This window comes from Herpailurus yagouaroundi, unplaced genomic scaffold (assembly GCF_014898765.1).
Source record: "Herpailurus yagouaroundi ecotype Mexico unplaced genomic scaffold, PumYag 295, whole genome shotgun sequence".
Taxonomy (NCBI): domain Eukaryota; kingdom Metazoa; phylum Chordata; class Mammalia; order Carnivora; family Felidae; genus Herpailurus; species Herpailurus yagouaroundi.
The window spans coordinates 4,358,055-4,378,172 of record NW_024412512.1 but is presented as its reverse complement, the minus strand read 5'-3'; the positions used below and the strand labels follow the sequence as shown (position 1 = coordinate 4,378,172).

Here is a 20,118-nt window from a genome sequence, read left to right as displayed (position 1 = left end):
AGTTCGAGCCCCGCGTCGGGCTCTGGGCTGATGGCTCAGAGCCTGGAGCCTGTTTCTGATTCTGTGTCTCCCTCTCTCTCTCTGCCCCTCGCCCGTTCATGCTCTGTCTCTCTCTGTCCCAAAAATAAATAAACGTTGAAAAAAAAAGTTTAATAACGGCTGCTTTGTAATTTATTTATTCTCTGGTAGGACTACCCCCCCCCCCCCCCCCCGCTTCGTTAATTATTCTTCCCTTTTCAGAGTTTCCCCGCACAGGCTTGCATGCTCGCTTTCCTCACGGAACTAAGCAGCCTGAGCTTCAGAGCGTTTTCTTTATCTTGCTGTTCTGAAGTTTCCTGTTAGCATTTTGGCTGCAACCGTAACTGTCGAACACGTGTTGCCCTGGCGTTTGGTGGGTTCCCGGCGAGGCCGCAGCCGTTCTCTCCAGGTGACTTAGGTGACTGCAAACAGCGGTGGGGGGCTGGGGGGTGGGATGTTCCTGCACCGGCTCTCCAGAGGTTTACTGGGCGGTGCAGCGGGATCGGCTTCTCAGGTAGACGGTGCAGATTCTCAAAGTGGAGAAAGAAACCTAGGAGCTTCATCAGCCCTGTTTTTTACTTTTCCAGAGCCTTCCGTTCGCAGCCCCTCACCTACCTAGGCACAACTGACCTTTTGTGGCCAGGCAGTTTTTCCTGGTGTGGGGGGCTCCCCTGTGCACTATGGGTTGTGGGGCAACAGCCCTGACTGGCCTCCCCCCACCGAGCGCCCCTAGCACCTGCCTGCCTAGTTGGGACAAACCCAAAATGTCCCCTAGACGTCGCCACACATGTTCTGGGGGTGCAGGACCACCCCGGGTAAACACCACTGCTTTGGCAAAACCATTTTTATTGTCCCTTTACCTTTGAATCTGAAACACTGCCCCAGAGGGGTGGCTTAGCGAAAATGGGGGCTTCCCTCCCACTGGAAGGTGGCTCTGTGATCATCCAATGGGGGACGGAGGAGGCCCACGGCAGGCGGTCTCCTGAGGCAGCAGGAAGCCCCCCCCGGCCCCCCCCCCCCCCCCCACTGCTAGTATTCATCCTTCTCCGAGTAAAAGCTTTCAATCTCAGGCTGGTACATCTTGCCCACGTTGGCCCTCTTCAGTTTGGCGGTTGCCCCTGAAACAGAATCACGTCCAAGGGGGGGCCCCCCCCCCCCCCCCCCCCGCAGGATGAGATGTCGGTGAGCCAGATCCGTCCTAAGGACGCAGAGGGGTGACTGGATTGAGGGGCCCGGGGAAGAGAGGTCCGAGAGGCCTATCTCCGAATGCCTGGTGGTCTGGGGACCACCGCGGGTGACCGCCTGCCAGATTCCTCAGAGGCGCTGGTTACAAATGCAGGTGCCAGGGATCCCAGCCCAGGAGATGGTGGCGTTTTGATGAGTACCCCAGGGCCTTGGGTGTGAGCGACCGCGCCCGGACCCCTTCCCCGGCCCGTGTCCACTCACCCAGCTCCCCTCCGGCCATGGAGAAGTCCGTCTCAAGGATGGTCCACTTGACGATCTTGGCGCTGTTGGAGGTGACCTCTGCATTGGCAGCATCGATCCCCTGACCGATGAACTCTGTGACCACCGGGTCTCTGTCACAGACGATGTCCGACAGCCTGGTGGACTGGCTCTTGAGCTGCCGGCAGAAAGCGACCGCCTCGCTGCTCAGCGCGTTCCGAGGCTCCCCCGTGTCCGTGTTGATCTGGCACTGTCGTTCGGGGAAGGCGGGTCAGGTGGCTCTCACGCGGCCCCCAAGCCCGGCTCCCCGTGCCGGGGCTTGCACTCATGGTCCCGACCCTGGGAGGGCCAGGTCCCCACCCCCGTTGTACAAATGAGGAAGCAGGCTCAGCCTGGGGGACCTGCCTGGCACTTCCCCGCTTCCTGGGGGCTGGTGGGCCGGGCTCAAGTCCCTCTGACATTTTTCTGGAAACAGGCCAGGAGCTTCTCCCCTACAGGCACAGCCAATGCCCCAGGCCCACGACATGGGGAGCTGGCACTGAGCAACCAACCCACTGCCTCTCCTCTCCCAGCCTCGGTCTCCCCATCTTTTTTTTTTTTTTTTATGTTTATTTATTTTTGAGAGAGACAGAGACAGAGTGTGAGTGGGGGAGGGGCAGAGAGAGAGAAGGAGACACAGAATCCGAAACAGGCTCCAGGCTCCGAGCTGTCAGCACAGAGCCCGAGGCGGGGCTTGGACCCACGAACCGTAAGATCATGACCTGAGCCGAAGTCAGATGCTCAACCGACGGAGCCAGGCGGGTGCCCTCCCCCCCCCCCCGTTTTTTAAGTTTATTTTGAGAGAGAGTGCACACTCATGGGTAGGGGAGGGGCAGAGAGAGAGAGAGAGAGGGAGAGAGAGAGAATCCCAAGCAGGCTCCGCACTGTCAGCACAGAGCCTGATGCAGAGCTTGAACTCACAAACCACGAGATCATGACCTGAGCGGAAACCAAGAGTCAGACGCTTCACCGACTGAACCCCCTCCCCAGGCGCCCCAGTCTCCCCATCTTGAAACCAGGATGGCCGCCCCCATCCAGCCAACAGCCCAGACTTGCCACGAGGCTCAAAACCAGCTGAGGTACCTTGAGCGTGAGCAGGGCACAGAGGTATGGGGCGTCCTGGCCCACCAGCACGACGTAGCGGACAACGGGAATGTGCCTCTTCACCCGCTCCTCGATGGGGTTCGGGTTGATCTTCTCACCTGAACTGAGGGTGATGAGATCTGCAGGCGGAGAGACAGGAAGGTTGTGGTCCTGAAAAGCTACATCAAGTCAGCTGTCTGGAGCCCAGAGCCACCCCTGGATGCTCAGAAACAACGGAGATAGAGATAGACAGCATACAAAGGGTGCCCCTTCCTCCAAGCTGGACTTCAGTCGTCCCTCATCATCGTGCTGTGTGCAACCTGCACCACCGTCCGCAGCAGCCCCGTGGGGCCTGGTCAGAGGCAGAGAGCACCCTGCAGCCTGGTCTTGCTCACCCCTTTCGTTGCCCGTGACGTAGAGGAATTCGTCATCGTCCAAAAAGCCCAGGTCCCCCGTGCGCAGCCAGCCATGGAGATCAATCTTCTCCTGGGTTTTCTCCTCATCGTCGAGGTACCCCATGAAGATGTTCTGGCCCCAAATGTGGATGTCCCCAATGCCATCTCCATCTTCTTTCTGGGTCTTGGTGCGGGTGCTGGGGAGGGACTTCCCACAGCTGGGGACAGTGGGCAGGGAGGGGGTGATTATAGACACCAGGTACAGATCCCCACTGGCTTAGGGGTGCCCCCTGCTCGCTGCCCCTCTGCCCCCAGGCACACAGGTGTCAGATCCCAGGCCTCTTCTGCCTGCCTGGCTGCTAGAGTCCCATAGATCCAAAGTAGGGGACAGATGGAGAAGGGAAACAGGGTGCGGTCCCCCAGGGAGGGAAGGCTTGGCCCACCCTGACTCAGAGCCAAGCTTGCAGGGCACGTGGACGCACGACACCCGGCCCCTGGCCCCTGGGGAACCCACAGGTAAGTACGGGGGACAAGGCAAGGGACAGGTAAACTCAAGACACCATCTGGGTGGAATTGGCTGCTGTGAAAGGTATCTGGGACGGAGAGGAAGCCATGATCCAGGCGAGAATGAGGCAGCTTACCACCTGCTTATCTCCTTGGAAAGGGGGGCCAGGGGAAGATGCTTTTGCTTCACCTCTCAAAGTTCGAGGGTTCCTGTCCAGGCACCCAGACCCCCGTCCTTGCCCTGCTTCCCCCAGGCTGTCTGGAGACTCAGGGCAGGGCCTCCAAGCTGGCCCAGCCAACACCCAGGATGCACCCTGCCCGGACTGAATTGCGTCACCCTCATTCGGTTTAGATGAGGCCCTGAGGGTGGGGCCTTCGTGATGAGTCTGATGTCCTTCACGAAGAGACACCAGAGTGAGCTTGCTAGGCCTCTCCCACCGCGCAGAGACACGGAGAGGAGGCGGCCGTCCCCAAGCCAGAGAGAGGTGCTCCCCCAGAACCGAATCCACGGCACCTTGATCCTGGGCTCGCAGCCTCCAGAACTGAGAGTAAATCTCTGCGGTTTAAGCCCCCCACCCCCTCCGGTGTGGGGCGCTCCGTTACGCCAGCCCCGAGCTAAGACACACCCCACGAGGGCCGACGCCCAGCCCCCAGGGCAGCGCGAGCTCCGAGTTCACGTTCAGACGCTCCCTGAATGCGCAAACTGCCCAAAAGGAATGAATGGAAGCTGAGAGCCCTCAGTGAGCGGCCCTTGTTGTGACTTCACGTCTGCGAACACCACTTACCACGGGCCGCTTTACGGCTTGTGTGGAGTGATCTGTTCTGGAAGGACCAAGGGCTGTCTCTGGCTGCCTACATTGCAAGCCCCACACCCCGCGTGGGAGGGGTTCTGTGACGCCTGGTGTCCCCGCTGTAACCCTAGGGGTGTGACACAGGCCAAGCAGCCACCTAGGAAGCACCGCTGGGGCCCGGACCAGAAACTCCCAAAACCACCTCCCAGCGGCCGAGTCACCTCTCCTTCCTTCAGCCTCCCTGCCTGACCCCCTTTCTGCCCTGCCTCTCTGGGTTTGGGGGTCGAGGTGAGCAAGTGCTTTGTGATTGGCTCTTTGTCCTGTCTCTGCTGAAAGTTGATCCCACCTCCCCCAAAGCCAAGGCGCACTAAGGATAGTGAGTCTCTCCCTGACCAAACTCTGGTCGGGCTCCTCTGAGCCCTCTTCTCGCTGGGTCCTAGCCTTGACGTCTAAGAGCCGCAGGCTCTGTGCTCGAACGATTGCATCCACTCCCACACAGAAAGACCTGAGAACATACTCGCGTTTCTGAAAGCGCGGGCCCCATCCCCAGGATGACCCCATCCCCCCGCCCCCCGCATTCCTGCCCGAGAAAACCCCGAGCTCCCAGGAGAACTTCCCAGATGGCCGCTTAAACTCCCCCCGCCCCGTAGACTAGCTCCTTTAAAAAGCTTGCGGATAAGTCCTTTCTCCGCCCTTTGAGATGCAAATCTACTCCCCAGAAAGGTCTCCTCCCTTTGAAATGCAAACATTCGGGAGATAAACTCTGGCTCTCTCCTCCAGCTCTTGTGGGAGGTAACGGGCCCCACCGCGGAGGGGCGGCTGGCACTGACCTCCACCATCGCCTCCTTCCAGAAACGCGCGAGGAGTTTATTTCTCTCTAGAGCGGCACCGGTCTGCGGACACCCGGATGAGTTACTGAACCCCCTCCCTTCCTGCTTTTTGTGTGTGTGCGACTGCCATTTCCCAGACCACTCAAGCCCTCACCAGCCTCCCCTACCCCACAGACTCTAAGATGTTCGGTCCCCTCGGCCCAGATGGAAATGGAGGTCCGATCGTACCGGACCCTCCTCGCGGCCGCGGTCGTACTGCGTAAAATCTGCCCCTGTCCCCGTTGGAGAGGTGAGCCCCAGGTGAGGAAGATCCAGGACAGGAGAGAAAGCCGCCACACCAGAAGGGCCATGACTCTCGCCCCGGTCGCCTGTTCTGTCCGTTCTTCTTTCAACTCGGCACGAATCCTCCGGGAAGCCTGCGGGGGACCCCCAACTAGATCGGAGGCTGCAGTAGCCGGCCTCCTGGGTGGCTCCCAAAGATCCCTTTGCCCACCCAGAATCCACATCCTTGTGCGGCCCCCTCCCACCCTGGAGGGGGCTGATCTGCACGACCCCGTCAGAAGTGGCAGAAATAACGAAGGGCCACTTCTGAGGTGAGGCCGTGATAGGGTTGCCAGATCAAATGGGAGGTGCCTCGTAAGATGTCTGTCTCAATTACGAGTTCAGTCGCTCCCTGGTGGTCTAGGGGTTAGGATTCGGCGCTCAGTACAAGGACGTCCTAGATATTGTAGGGGGCTATACCGATACTTTAAAATAATCCGAAAGGTGTTGTTTATCTGAAGTTTCAAACGTCCCCTGGTGTCCCGTACATTTATTTCCTGTCCCAAAGGAGAGGGTGGCGTCCACCTTGCTCTTTCGGGGGGTCTCTCGTATGAGGGGAGCGGATGCCGTGGTAGGAGGACCCCCCAACTGAGGAACTGGGGCCAGCAGCTCGACCTCGTCAGGGACCCAGAACCACACAGCTACAAAGCAGCGCCCCTAAATTGCCCCCCCCCCCCCCCCCCCCCCCCCCCCCCCCCCCGGACCAGGAAATAACGTTTGTTGCAGCCTTTACAACAGCAGTGAATGCGTTCTCTCCCAAGGTGCCAGGGGGGCAGAAATAATCGGCCATTAGTAAAAATGATGGTTTGCGAATTACAAAACCAAAGAACAAATCGGAAGGGCTCCAGGTCATGCCATACCTGGGTGCACCTGCTTTTTCACTCATCGGCCTTTGGGTCTGCGTTGCGGGGGGACAGGGCCGGGTGATAGCGGGCACCCACCTGGTCCGGGAGCGAGCGGCGGTGGGGGAAGGGGGTTCAAGGCGAGCCCCGCCCCCCCACCCCCCCCCCCCCCCCCCCGGGGCCCCGGGGGCCCCCGCGCCCCCCCCCCCCCCCCCCCGCCCCGCGGCAGGGCCAGGTGCTGGAAGTCCTTTCCGCCGCCCCGGCCGGGAGCCGTGTGGTGAGTGGGGCAGGGGGGCAGTTAACAGCCGCGGCCAGAGCTCCGGCGGGGATGGCAGGGACCATCTGCTCCCAACTGCCCCCATCAGCGGGACACGCAGGATCCGTGTCCTTCCCCAGGTGGCTCAACGCGCCATTGGCTGTCTCTGGTCCTGTCCACCCTCTCCCAGAACCCGAGTCGGGGTGAAGAGGTGCGTGGAGAAGAGCCGGGAAGGGAAGGTGCGGATACAGAGACCCACAGAGATGGAGGGAGGGAGAGACGAGACGAGATACAGAGGGAGGGATGGGGGTCGGAAGGAGAGAATAGGAGGAAGTAGGGCACGGGGACGGACAAACTGCGCCCTTGTCACTCTTTTCAGACCTCCTTCCAGGTACCGGGAAAGGTTCCCGCAGCGAGACCACCACCGAAACATGGACCCTGAACGCTGGCGAGTGAAATCTGTACCAAGCGAGGCAAATCCCACCGCGCCCGCCCAAGCCAGCCTTTCTACCGGCCAGGACACGGGTGGCAGAGGCCAGCCCCAGGGCCGAGATGGCTTTGACGTTGTGGAAAGGCCTCTCAAGAGTTCCGGGAGGGCAGCTGTTTTGTGACGCGTGAAAGCACGACACCGAAACTTTCGTCGTCCGAAAAGTTTTCCAGTTTGGGCCGCGGGGAACCTGCAGGTACGTGTTCTCTCCCTGGGAACCTACACGGTGTAGGGAAGCCTAGATCACTTACTGCCTGGCCCTTCGCAGGAAAAGCCTTCGAGCCCCTTGGCTGAGGGAGTCCTAAGGATCCGGGCAACAATGTCAGTGTTTGTTTCCCCCTAATTCCTGTCTTGGGAATTTTGTGTTTTTCTACATTCGGAGAGTCAGCACAACCGTGACTGACGTTTCGTGATGAATGTCAGTGACCTCGTGTGCTTTTTTTTTCTTTCAACTGGAAGTAAAATTCACCAAACACCATTTTCACCACCTCTAAGCGCACAGCTCAGCGGCCTCAGGCACATGCACGCTGTCGTGCAGCCGCCCCCGCCATCCGTCTCCAGAACTTTCCATCTCCCCAGACTGAGACTCTGTCCCCATGAAGCACGGACTCCCCACCCCTGGCTCCCACCATCTACTCTGTCTCTGTGGACGGGACTCCTCTGGGGACCCCCTGTGCGTGCGGTCACGTGGGACGTGTCCTTCTGTGTCCGGCTCCTGTCACTGCGCACGGCGTCCTCCGGGTCCGTCCACGCGGTGACGGGCGGCAGGAAGTCCTCCCTTTCTAAGGCTGGATCACATTCTGTCGTACGGATGGAACGCATTTCTTTATCCATCTATCTGTTGATGGGCACTTGGGTTGTTTCCACTGATATGCTTTTAATGGCTCAGTTAAGCTTCCTGCACCGAGAATTTTCTCGCTGCGAGACGAGCCAGATACACGCTCCCCGTCCTGCACGACACTAGCTCCTGTCCGCTCACCCCCTTCACTTTACAGATGGGGAAACTGAGGCGCAGGGGGGAGAAGGACCAAGGTCGCACAGCCACCGGCGGGGCACCGGGTGGGGATGCCAGTGCTGGGGTGAGCCCCCCCCCTGCTCTCGGGGTGACCCCCCCGCCCGCCCGGCCTCCCCAACCACCCCTGCACCCACCGCGGCAGGGGACCCAGGAGGTCTGCCTCACCCTCAGAGCATCCGGCTGGGCAAAGTAGAGGGCTCCGGCGACAGAGATGGAGACCCACACGGCGAAGAGCTGGGCCGTCAGGTAGCTGAGCGGGAGGTAGCTCACCAGGACCTCCTGTTCCTCCGGGGGGCGCTTATAAGACAGGGTCTGGGCAGCGGTCTCCGTGGTCCACGTGATCTGCAAGGCACCTCAGCCGTCTCCCGTGGGCCATTCTGCCCGCGACCCCCAGGAGCACGCGCTCGTCCACCACGCGAGGCCGGGAGCCCCAGCCTGCCGGCTCCGGGCGGGACGCTCACGTTGTCGTGGCTGAGCATCACGGGCTTTGGGGGGCCGGCGATCGACATGCTGTAGAGCAGGGCACAGCGCTGGCTGGGCTTTTGGGAGTCGATGGCCTGGTTTAGCGTGTCTTCCGAGACGCCGTCTGCCAGGTCCAGGAAGCCTCTCCACTGCGGAGAGGGTGCCGCGTGGGCTCACGGGGGGGTGGCGGTGGGTGGCGGTGGGTGGGGCCTGTGACCTCCACCCCCGGGGCCGTCCCCTCCCCCACACCCCGCTCCCGGTGAGGACCTACAGAATACAGGTTCTGCAGCCGGGTCCGGATCTCCTCCTTGTACTGGACGATGGCCTTGAGGTGCTTCAAGTAGCCCTGGATCTGCCAGATACCGCGGGGCTCAGCAGGCGCAGGGCTTGCGAGCCGGCGACAGCTCAGCCCCGAGCCCCAGCGCTTCCTACCACGGGCGGCCAGGGCGCTCCCCGCCTTCCCTTTTATTGCGTCAAAACGCACATGAATTTGCCATTTTAACCATGTCAGAGCGGGCGATGCAGCGGCACTTAGCACCGCTAAATTCACGTTATGCGACCGTCACCCTCCGTCCGGTTCCAGAACGTTCCATCTCCCCGAAAGGGAAGCCGAGGCCCATCAGCGGTGACTCCCTTCCTCTGTCCTCCAGCCCTTGGAAACCACGCATCCGCTCTGCCTCTACGGACGTGCCGGTTCCAGAGGTTTCGGACACATGGAATCCCACACTATGTGCTGCTTTCCCTGAACGTCTCGTCTTCGAGATCCATCCACGTGCAAGCACCTCACTCCTCCTGCGGCTGAACGACCACTCCAGGGTGTGGACGGGTCGCAGTTTGCTTGTCCGTTCACGGGGTGGTGGCCAGCTGGGCCGTCCCCATGCTTTGGCTGCTGTGGACGTCTATGCACGGGTTTTTGTTTGCACACTTGTGCCCCATTCTCTTGGGGAGACACCTGGGAGCAGGATCGCTGGGTCACGGGATCATTCTCTGTTTGGCTTTGTAAGGAGCCGCCAGACTTTTCCAGCTTGTTCCACATCCTGACACTTGTCACCCGCTTTTCTTTTTTTAATTTCTTGTTTTCATTAATTAATTTTTTTTGAGAGAGAGAGAGAGCGAGCAGGGGAGGGGCAGAGAAAGAGGGAGACACAGAATCCGAAACAGGCTCCAGGCTCCGAGCTGTCGGCACAGAGCACGACGCGGGGCTGGAACCCACGAACCGCGAGATCATGACCTGAGCCGAAGTCGGACGCTCAACCGACCGAGCCACCCAGGCGCCCCTCTGCTTTTCTGATAATAACTGACTTCCTGGGCGCAAAGTGGTGTTTCGTGGCTTCACTCTGCGTTTTTCCCCGATGACGTTACGTGTTGGGCATCTTTTCACCGGCTCGTTTGCCATCTGCGTTTCTTCTCTAGAGAGAGGTACTTAAGTCCTTGGCCCAGTTTTTGAATTGGGACCTTAGTTGTGGTGGTTGTGTTTTGATTCTGATGTTGGGGGGTCCTGGGCACATTTTGAAGGCAGACTGCATTAATTTCCTACGGCTGATAGGGGCCACTAAGGTACGACATATTGTGTCATTTGGTCGGGTCTCTGCTTGGAGTCTCAAAATCCCCAAATCCAGGTGTGGGTGCTGGGTCCCTTTCTGGAGGCTCCAAGGAGGATTGTTCATTGGGACCCTGGCTCATTTGAGTTGTTGGCAGAATTCAGTTCCTTGCAGATGTACGACCGAGGTCTGCCTGTCTCCCTCCTGGCTGTCAGCTGAAGGCCATTCTCGGCTTCTAGATAGCGCCATAGCCCCTGGCTCGTCGTCCCTTCCTCCATTTTCAAAGCCAGAAACAGGGTGGGCTGCGTTCCTCTCCTGCTCTGAATCTCTCTGCTGTCCCTTTTGCCTCAAGTCTCCCGTCTCCAGCTGGAGAAAGTTCTGTGCTTTGAGGGGCTCGTGTGATTATAGGAGACCCACACGAATAATCCAGGATCATCTCCCATCTGAAGGGCCTTACTCTTAATCCTAAGAGCAAAATGCCTTTTTGCCATGGGAGGCACCCGGATCACAGGCTCCGGGAATTAGGACGTGGACGTCTTCGGCCATAATTCTGCTGATCCCCCAGAGCCAACAGGATTTCCTGAGAGAGGGGACCTGGGAATCTGGAGGGAGGAAGTACCCGCCACCTGAGGCAGGAAACTCAGAGGGAAGGCGCAGGTTGTGGGCGGGAAGATCGGGAGGTTAGGTCTGGATAGGCTGCGTCCGAGATGCTTCTTAGGCGTCCCAGTGCAACCATTGGGAAAGCTGGAGATGAAAACATGGGAAATGTCAGCAAATAGGTATCACCTGGGGGGAAAGTACAGGACCCAGAGCAGCCATCTGCTGTCCCAGACGTGGCCCTCTAACCGAGGTCCAAACAAGACGAAAGGCAAAGAGCAGCGGTCAGTGAGGACAGCCGAGCAGTGTAAGTTTCACTATTTACATCTTGCGCTGGCCCCTTAGCATCTGAGTTTGCGACCCCACCTTCGCAGGGGCTCACCTTCCAGGTGGCGAATGACCCAGGCCGCACATACCTCGTCACCTGCACAGACCCTGTCTTGGGTTTATTTACTTATTTAATAGACATAGAAAATTAGAATCGTGGTAAAAATAATACACAACAAAGTTTAACACCTTAACTACTTTTAAGCATATAGTTGGTGTGTTAATTATATTTGCATTCATGTGAAACAGAACCCCAAAACTTTCTCATCTCCCCCAAACTGAGACTCTGTCCCCATGAAGCACGGACTCCTCACCCCCCTGCCCCAGCCCTGGCTCCCACCATCTACTCTCTGTCTCTGTGGACAGGACTCCTCCGGGGACCTCCTGCGAGTGGGGTCGTGCAGGACGTGTCCTTCTGTGTGTGGCTCCTGTCACTGAGCACAGTATCTTCAAGGTCCATCCGTATTGTAGCGGGTGTAGAAATGTCCCTTCCTGGGGCGCCTGAGTGGCTCAGACAGCTAAGCGTCTGACTTCACCTCGGGTCATGATCTCACGAGTTCGTGGGTTTGAGCCCTGCGTCGGGTTCTGTGCTAACAGCTCGGAGCCTGGAGCCTGCTTCGGATTCTGTGTCTCCCTGTCTCTCTGCCCCTCCCCCACCCTCCCTCTGTCTCTCTGTCTCTGTCTCTCTCTCAAAAGTAAACATTTAAAAAATAAATAAACGTTTTTAAAAAAGGAATGCCCTTCCATTGTTTGCACGGACCACGTGGTGTTTGTCCATTCATCCGTCAGCGGACACGGGGTTATTTCCACATTTTGACTTCTGTGAATACTACTGCTGTGCACTTGTGCAAACAAATAATATCTTCGGGGGGGGGGGGCCTGGGTGGCTCAGTTGGTTAAGCGTCTGACTCTTGATGTTGGCTCAGGTCATGATCTCACTCACGGCTTGTGGGATCGAGCCCTGTGTCAGGCTCCGTGCTGACAGCCTGGGATTCTCTCTCTCCCTCTCTCTCCGCCCCTCCCCTGCTCTCTCTCTCTCTCACACACAAGATGAATAAATAAGCTTAAAAAAAAACAATCTTCGAGATCTTTCCTTCACTTCTTTTGGGTATGTAGCCAGCAGTGAGATTGCTGGTAACTCTGAAGTTTTGAGGAAACGTCGTGTTGTGTCCCACAGTGGCTACGCCATTTTACGTTCTCACCAAGACCAAGAGAGGATGGAATTTATTGAGGAACAATTTCCATGCACAGAACAGCCACAGACACTGACACGCAGTGGAGACACCCATTCTCGTTGCTCTTGGGTGCATATCCGCGGGTGAAAGGGCTGCACCACATAGTAGGTGTTTATCTAACCTGACACGAAACTGTCAAACCGCTTCCCAGGGTGGCGGTACCATCTTGCAGTGAAGGTCCTCATCAGTGCTCGGTATTACCCGTTTTATTTTTATTTTTTTTTTTTAATTTTTTTTTCAACGTTTATTTATTTTTGGGACAGAGACAGAGCATGAACGGGGGAGGGGCAGAGAGAGAGGGAGACACAGAATCAGAAACAGGCTCCAGGCTCTGAGCCATCAGCCCAGAGCCCGACGCGGGGCTCGAACTCACGGACCGCGAGATCGTGACCTGGCTGAAGTCGGACGCCCAACCGACTGCGCCACCCAGGCGCCCCTTACCCGTTTTAAAATCGGAGTCATCCTGGGGCGCCTGGGTGGCTTGGTCGGTTGAGCGTCCGGCTTCGGCTCAGGTCATGACCTCGCGGTTCGTGAGTTTGAGCCCCGCGTCGGGCTCTGTGCTGACAGCATAGAGCCTGGAGCCCGCTTCCGATTCTGTGTCTCCCTCTCTCTCTGCCCCTCCCCCACTCTCTCTCTTTCAAATATAAACGTTAAAAATTAAAAAAAATTTTTTTTTGAGTCATCCTAGTGGGTGTTTCATGGTGGTCGTCTTTGCCTCCTTACCTCTGTCTGCTTGTCATGGTCCTCTTAGTGTCCCCATTTCACAGGGAGTCGCTTTGAACCATGGCGCCCACGCCCAGAACCACCTCACTCGGATCAGCCCCGGACCCAGGGAAATTCAGGGTTCCCCCCAAATAGGACCTGTTGTACCATCCCAATAAGATGAAACATCCAGAACAGGCAAGTCCACAGAGACAGAAAGTGGGTTGCCAGGGGCTGGGGCCAGGGGAGTGAGGAGTCCCCACTAATAGGCACAGTGTTTCCTTTGCAGGTGATGGAATGTTCTGGAACCAGACAGAGGTCATGGTTCCACAATACTACGAACGTACTAAATGCCACAGAATCGTACACTAAAAAGGGTTAAGAGGGTAAATTGTACATTGTGTGCATTTTACCGTAATAATTTTTGTTTTAAGTGGGAGGAGGGGATCTGCCTGCTTTGCAGCGGGAAGATATAAGTCCCAGTTGGGGGTGCGTTGGGGGTTAGCGCCGGAACCCGCACTGGGCCAGAACATCACTCGCCTGGCACCCCACAGGGACCCTGGGCCCATCCATCTGTGGAATCCGCGGTTCCCATCTCATGAGAGACCACGGAGGGTGGGTCCATCGCTCATTGGGTTCCTTTTCTTTATTAGGCGAAGTTCGTGCCTTTGCACGAGTCACTAACCTGGATGATTTTCTGCAGCTGTCTGTCATTATCCACCACAAAGATGTCCATCTCCGAGCTGTCGGCGATGACCTGGCAGGTTTTTGGAGAGTTGGTGGACAAGATGCCAACGGAGAAGCCTCTGGAAGCAGAACCCAAGAAGTGAGGACCCACTGGTGAATCGGAGGGCTCCCAGGAGGCCGGTTGTGTCATAGGAGAGACAGTCCCTCGGGTGGGGCATAGAGTATAGCAGACATCCCCTGACACCCCCAATATGCCTTGTTTGAAGGTGGGACTCAGGGACAGCTTGGGCTTGGACCCTGCCTTCCAGGGGTTCCCCAACAGTCTGGACAGGTAGAGGGAGGTCTCAATGCTGGGGAGCCCTGGGGAGGCTTCTTGGAGGAGGGCTCATGGGAGCTGGGCTTCACAGGATGTGTTTGAGTTCGACAGGTAGAGAGTGTCGGAAGGGCGAGCTGGCTGGTGCCCAGGGCTGGGCCCTTGACAAATCCCACTGAGCACAGACCAAGCAGGAGCCTTAGTTTGCTCCCTGAACTGGGGACTCTTCCGTGCGACCCCTATGGATTCAAGAGCGGGGGGGTGGGTGGAAGGAGGGGGGAAGAGCCTTTGCTGGACGGATGGCTTCCTGACTCCGTGTACCCCAGGGCGATACCTGGTACCTCTTACCCAGCCATGATAGCACCAATGCTCGCGATGACCCACTCCTCGGAGTTTAACCCCATGATCCCCACGCTGTGGAAGCGTTGCAGGCCCAGCTGGGAAAGGAGGCCCTTGTGAGGCACAGGGGGCTCACCGACCACTTGCCCCCACGTGCCCAGGAGCCTCAGGCTGAGAACCTTGGGCTCTCTTTTCTCTGTTGACCATTGGTGTTTCTGTTTGCTAATAGAATAGCCCATCCCCCCCCCCCATTACAAGCTACCATATATATTCACGTGGAGCAGGGGTTCTCAACATGGATGATTCTGCCTTCCAGATGACATTGGGCAACCTCTGGAGACATTTTTGGGGAAGGGGATGGTGCTGACATGGAGTGGGCGGGCACCGGGGTTGCTAAGAAACATTGTCTAATGTACAGGACAGACCCCTCCACAAAAGAATGATCCAGCCCCCAATGTTGATAGATGGAGATTGAAAAACACGGAGAAAAGACAAGCAAAATGCCCGCCCCCGACATTTTTATGAATAAATATTTGATAAAATCTGGGCAGTACTTATCCCTATATGATCATAACCCACCATTGTTCGTAAAACCATGCATCCTATTTCCCCAGCCTTTAACTATTTCTCTATGGTGTCAGATATAACACCTCTATGATATTGTATTGTAGAGAAATGTCATAATTTAGCGACTGCCTCCCCACCCCGCTTTACTGGTTGATACTTAAGTAAGATCCTTTCTCCCGTCTACTTTTATTAGATACAATATTGGGGTGAACATCTGCATGACCCAAGCTCTGGATTCCCGCATGATCACTTGTGCTGACATCTGGATTGACTTAAACATTCAAGATGATACACACTCGCCCGTTCCGGCAGGACCAGGTGATGCCATCCCCAGGTGGGTCGTTCCCGTCCACTCCAGACTCTTGGGCACCACTGCCCACTCCTAGTGTCCTCGTCAGGCAGGCACGACACACCCAACACGGCCCGAACAAAATTGCTGACGTTACCCACCCCCCTCTGCCGGCCCCGCCCTCCGCAATCTCAGTCAGTAGCAGTCCCTCCAACGTGCACTGGCCAGAAATCTTGATTGTCCTCAGTGCCTTTCATTCTCTCTGACACCCAATCCGTCAAGAAATGATGTTGGCTCTGCCTTCAGAATCTGACCACCTCCTATCCCCTCCCCGGGTACCACACAGGTCTCCAAAACGTCTTCATCTCAACCTCCACGGGTCTCTCTTTTTCCACGCAGCCTGTAAGCAACCAACTCTGGGCGCATCCCTCCTCTCCCAGCCCTCCATGGCTCCCACCTCACTCCTGGCAAAAGCCCCACAAGACCCAGCAAGACGTGTCCCCGTTACCCCCTGCCCTCACCACCTCCCTCTCTCCTTTCCACTCATTCTGCTTCAGCCACATGGGCCTCTTTGCCATTCAGTCAACATGCATGGCACTGTTCTGCCCCAGGGCCTTTGCACATTTGTTCCCACTACCTGCAACACTTATCCCCAAATACTCACTTGGCTCCCTGCCCCCCACCAAGTTGTTTAAGCCTTTGCGAAAATATCACTCTCAGAGAGGCTCTCACTGGCCACCATATGTTAAAATTTCCACCCCCACCCCTAGCTCATCTACCCCCTTCCCTGCTTTAGTTTTCTCTGGACCACTGTCTACTTCACACATCCTTGTTTATTACATTGACTGGAGAAGTCCCTTGAGGTCCCTTATCCTCTTTCCTAATCTGATAGATGGGCATTCATTCATTGAAGACACACCCAAGGGGCTGGTTCTGTTCTAGATTCTGGGGGCCTGCAATGAATGAGGCAGACTGGCCCCTTGCCCTCATAACTGACCAGCTAGACAAATAAATCATACAATCATACTCCCAGGTGGCCATGAAAGCTGGGCAGAGAATTTTCAAAGGAGCTGTGATAGAGATTAGTGTGTGTGTGTGGGGGGGGGGGGGGGGGGTGAGTTTGGGGACCCAGGGTGATCAGGGATGACCTTGCTCAAAAGATGAGACATTGCAGAAGAGACACATTAACAGTAACAACCATAAGAATAAATGCTGAGTAATACCTCGTGCGAGCCAGGAGCTATTTGATATGTGTCCACTCACTGAATTCTTGTAGCAAACCTTTGTGCGAGGTGCTATGATGTTTTATTTTATGTATTTGCACACAAAAATCCTAATATAACAATGTTTTATACTAAATTCAATACAAATAAGGTATAAAATGGATATGGCCATATAGAACTTTCCTCTTTTTAATATTATATATATATTTATTTCTATATATAAATATATAACATATATAATATTTATATTATATTAATATTATATAATTTAATATTATATAAATAAATAAATATATATAAATAGATACAGAACCCCCATGTTACAGATGAGGAAACGAGGTCATGATAAGAATGAGTAATTTTTCAAAAACGTTAATTGAAATACGGCTGACACCTAATGTTACGTTAGCTTCACGTGCACAACACCGTGATTCCGCAAGTCTACACGTGATGCTGTGCTCACCGCAAGTGTAGCCTAGGTCATTGTTTAACGAAAAAGATCACAGGCGCTGAAGGTACACCTCTCGATGAGGGAGGTTAAGTGATTTGAGCAAGAACGCGCAGACGAGGGCAGAGCCAGGGGAAAGGATTCGCGCCCGCCCCGCAGGCGGGGGAGGCAGAGGAGGAGCGGCGCGCAGGCGCAGTGGCGCGGGCGCGGCAGTGCGCAAGCGCGCAGAGGCGGGCAGCGCGCAGGCGCGGGAGGGCACGTGGTACCTTGAGGAAGGCCTTGGCGTAGTACTCCATGTAGGTGAGCAGGTGCCAGCCGGTCCTGTGCTTGGAGCCGAGCGCGATGTAGTTGGCGTCCTTGATGGCCGTGTTCATGACCATGTCGTGCACGGTGACGGGCGCCTGGCTGGCGAAGGCGTCCTCCTGCCGCAGGTGCACCTCGCCGTCGCGCCTTGACGTCCAGTAGCGGGGGCCTGTGGGCAGGCGGGGCCCGGGGGCCAGGAGACCCCAGGTAGGTGAAAGGGGGCAGGGCCGTGGCTCTGAAGGCGGCCCAGGCGGGCGGAGGACGCAGGGGAGAGTCGGGGGGCGAGGGGCAGGGTGGCGGGAGGGAGAAAGACACAGCCGCCAAGGGAGGAAGACAGGTGAATGGGGAGACGCAGAAAAGGGCGCAGGGGTGGGTGGACAGACAGATGCACTGGGCCCCCTGCCAGCAAGCAGGCAGCTCAGTGACGGGCCCGCCACCCTCCCGTGCACTTACCAAGGACCGGGCACCTATGACAAACTGCATCCACCTTCGTTCACGGCCTCCCTCCCCTGCTCCCGGCCAGCCCCACACGACCTCAAAGATCCCAGCGCCGGCTCAGCCACCCTTGGCCATCCCCGAGGGGCTTCTCTGGGAACCCCACCTCCTCTAGGACGCCACACCCGGGGCCCAGGGAGTCCCCCACCTCTGGCTTTAGTTTCTGCTCGGTGATCTCTCTCCTTTGGACTCGGCTTGTTCGAGGACATGGTGTCCACAGTACCCTCGGCCTCTCTTCTTCTGTCTGGGAGGCATCTGGTCTCCTGGGACTGAAGAGACATACGTTCATATAAACCCAGTGACAGTCCGTTGGAGGGCTGGGAGTGTCCAGCTGTGTGGGGAGGCACAGGGGTCCCACCTGGTCACGGGGGTGATTGGACAAGGCTACTCTAAACGGGGGGTGGGGGGGGGTTCGAGGTGACCAAAGAAGAGAGGGAGAAGGAATCTGAGAAGAGAGAGTAATGTGATGAAGGCCATCAGGGCTGGAGTATAAGGAAAAGTGGGGGCCGTAGAAGGAAATGAAGTGCGATGGGTGGTGAGGGCAGAATTGGCATGGGGTCTTGACGGCTGTGTTACTAAAAAATTGCTTTCTGGTGCCTTCTGTGCCCATCCCCCACCCAGTATGCAGACTGGTTCATCCCTGGCAGGAGCTGAAACATCTCAGCTCCCAACCCCTCCCTTCCACCCACAGCACATTTTTACCCTTCTCTGTCGTCGGGAAGGCAGTGCCCACTTCTGTCTCCAGCTTCTTTTTATCAGCTTTGGTCACCCCCTCCTCTGCTGTAGCCACAGGGGGGACAGCCGTCTCTAGACTGGATATCTAGAATGTTCCCGCCTGTGGCCAGCCTTTGTGACATCACTGTCGATTCCGTAGCCTGGAGCCTCGATGGCGACATGGCCTGTTGCTGCTTTGCAGAGGCCCGTCTTAGGGGACCGGGGTCTACCCAAGAAGGCCCTTCGCTATCTGTACCCCACCCCCCCTCCCCCCAGCCAGTGGTTCCCAAGGTGACAGCCCCCAGGGAGGAGGCAGCAGCAAAGTCTTGGGTTTCAGTCTGGCGGCTGGAGGGACTTTATAGTCTCTGCCCGGCTTTGTTACAGCTTTGAGTGAACGTGTTCACGAGGGAGTAGTGACAGGGAGTAGTGAGGCAGAGGAGGCAGCCTGGAAGGCACTGGCAGCACGGAGGCTAAGGAAGCCGACTGTTTCAAAGAGCTAGGCAAGGTCGGCAGAAGGTCGACAAGGACTTTGATTCGCTGTGCCTGGTTGTTCATGAATTCATGTGTCCATCCAGCACCTTCTGGAGATGGACTAGTCTCCCAGATGTGTAGGCAGCTGCATTTGCACAGATTGTTGGACCCTGTTGAGGCCGATTTGCACACAGATCATTTAGAGGCCTCTTTGGCTCCTCAAAACTTTAAGCATCACATTATCGTGTGACCCCACAATCCCATTTCCGGGGACATACCCAAGAGAATTGGAAGCAGGGACTCGACGAGGGTTTGCACACTCCCGTTCAAAGCAGCATGATTCACGGTAGTTCAGAGAAACCCACCGTCCACTGGTGGATGAAGGATAAATGGTGGTCCATCCGCGCAATGGAGTATTACTCAGCCTTAGAAAAGGGAGGACGTTTCTGGCACCTGCTACAACGCGGATGAACCTTGAAGACATTATGCTCAGTGAGATAAGCGAGACACAAAAGGACAAATACTGTAGGATTCTAGTCCTGTGAGGTACTTAAGTCAGATTCATAGAGACAGAAGGGTTGCTGGGGGTGGCTGCTGAAGTTCCAAATCTTGATTGACTTGGAGGTGAGTCACGTGAGGGGGAGAGCCAAGGGGGTTTCTGGCTGAAGCCACATGGTTCTGGGGCCAGCAGTGGGAGCCCCCGCTTCCTGCTTTGGCCAGCAGTCTCCCGAATCAGCAGCTTCTTGGGCATGAACAGTGTTCCTGATCACAGCGGGGGCAGTGTGATTCCACCGTTGGCTGCTGTAGAGGTGATGGGGCCTTCTCGACGGGGGGCGTAGGGGTCGTTCCTGCACATCCTCCTCCAGGCTTATGAGCGATTCCCACCCCCCAGCTTTTTTGAGCTGTAATTTACAAACCATAAAATCCACCCATAAATCCACCCAGTGCAACGATTTTTAATAAAGCCATGCGATTGTGAAGCCATCACCATATTCTAATTTTTGGCCGCTTCCATCACCCTGAAAGGACCTCATTCCAGCCTCGGGCAACTGCTGATCTGCTCTCTGTCTCCATAGCTTTGCCTTTAGTAGAAATGTCCTATAAGCAGAGTAATGCATCGTGTGGTCTCTTGCGTCCGGCCTTTTCCACGTAGCGTAAGTTCATCTGCACGTGTTGGTTGTTCGAGCATTTTTATGGTTGAGTGGCATTCCATTATTTGGATGTACTATGTTTTGTGTAGTGACTCATTGGTTGACGGACATTCGGATTTTCTCCCAGCGTTTGGTGCTTATGCATAATGCCGCTATGAACGTTGGTATACAAATTTTTGCGTCATCTCTCCTTGGCATCGTATATACGTGGGAGCTGAATTGCTGGGTCA

General features: G+C 56.4%; 1 protein-coding gene across 1 annotated transcript; it reads right to left on the bottom strand.

Annotated features, from left to right (window-relative positions):
• Nucleotides 1–226: 226 nt before the first annotated feature.
• On the bottom strand, nucleotides 227–18,401 carry LOC121021412 (long-chain-fatty-acid--CoA ligase ACSBG2-like). Its single transcript, XM_040461728.1, has 14 exons — nucleotides 18,255–18,401; nucleotides 17,701–17,821; nucleotides 17,021–17,226; nucleotides 14,237–14,325; nucleotides 13,574–13,694; nucleotides 8,758–8,838; nucleotides 8,486–8,635; nucleotides 7,914–8,366; nucleotides 6,307–6,365; nucleotides 4,114–4,172; nucleotides 2,979–3,254; nucleotides 2,584–2,723; nucleotides 1,465–1,711; nucleotides 227–1,136 (listed from the first exon to the last, which is right to left on the bottom strand). Exons 2-14 carry the CDS (start codon nucleotides 17,759–17,761, stop codon nucleotides 1,048–1,050), a joined length of 2,031 nt encoding a protein of 676 aa, XP_040317662.1. The 5' UTR covers nucleotides 17,762–17,821; nucleotides 18,255–18,401; the 3' UTR covers nucleotides 227–1,047.
• Between the last annotated feature and the right edge of the window lie 1,717 nt (nucleotides 18,402–20,118).

Coding starts and splice junctions, on each gene's coding strand:
- LOC121021412 (XM_040461728.1), bottom strand. CDS start 17,761: ATGTCCTCGAACAAGCCGAGTCCAAAGGAGAGAGATCACCGAGCAGAA. Junction 6,366..7,913: donor TCGCAGCGAGAAAATTCTCG/GTGCAGGAAGCT, acceptor CTCCCGGACCAG/GTGGGTGCCCGCTATCACCC. Junction 2,724..2,978: donor CGTCACGGGCAACGAAAGGG/GTGAGCAAGACC, acceptor CTCCGCCTGCAG/ATCTCATCACCCTCAGTTCA.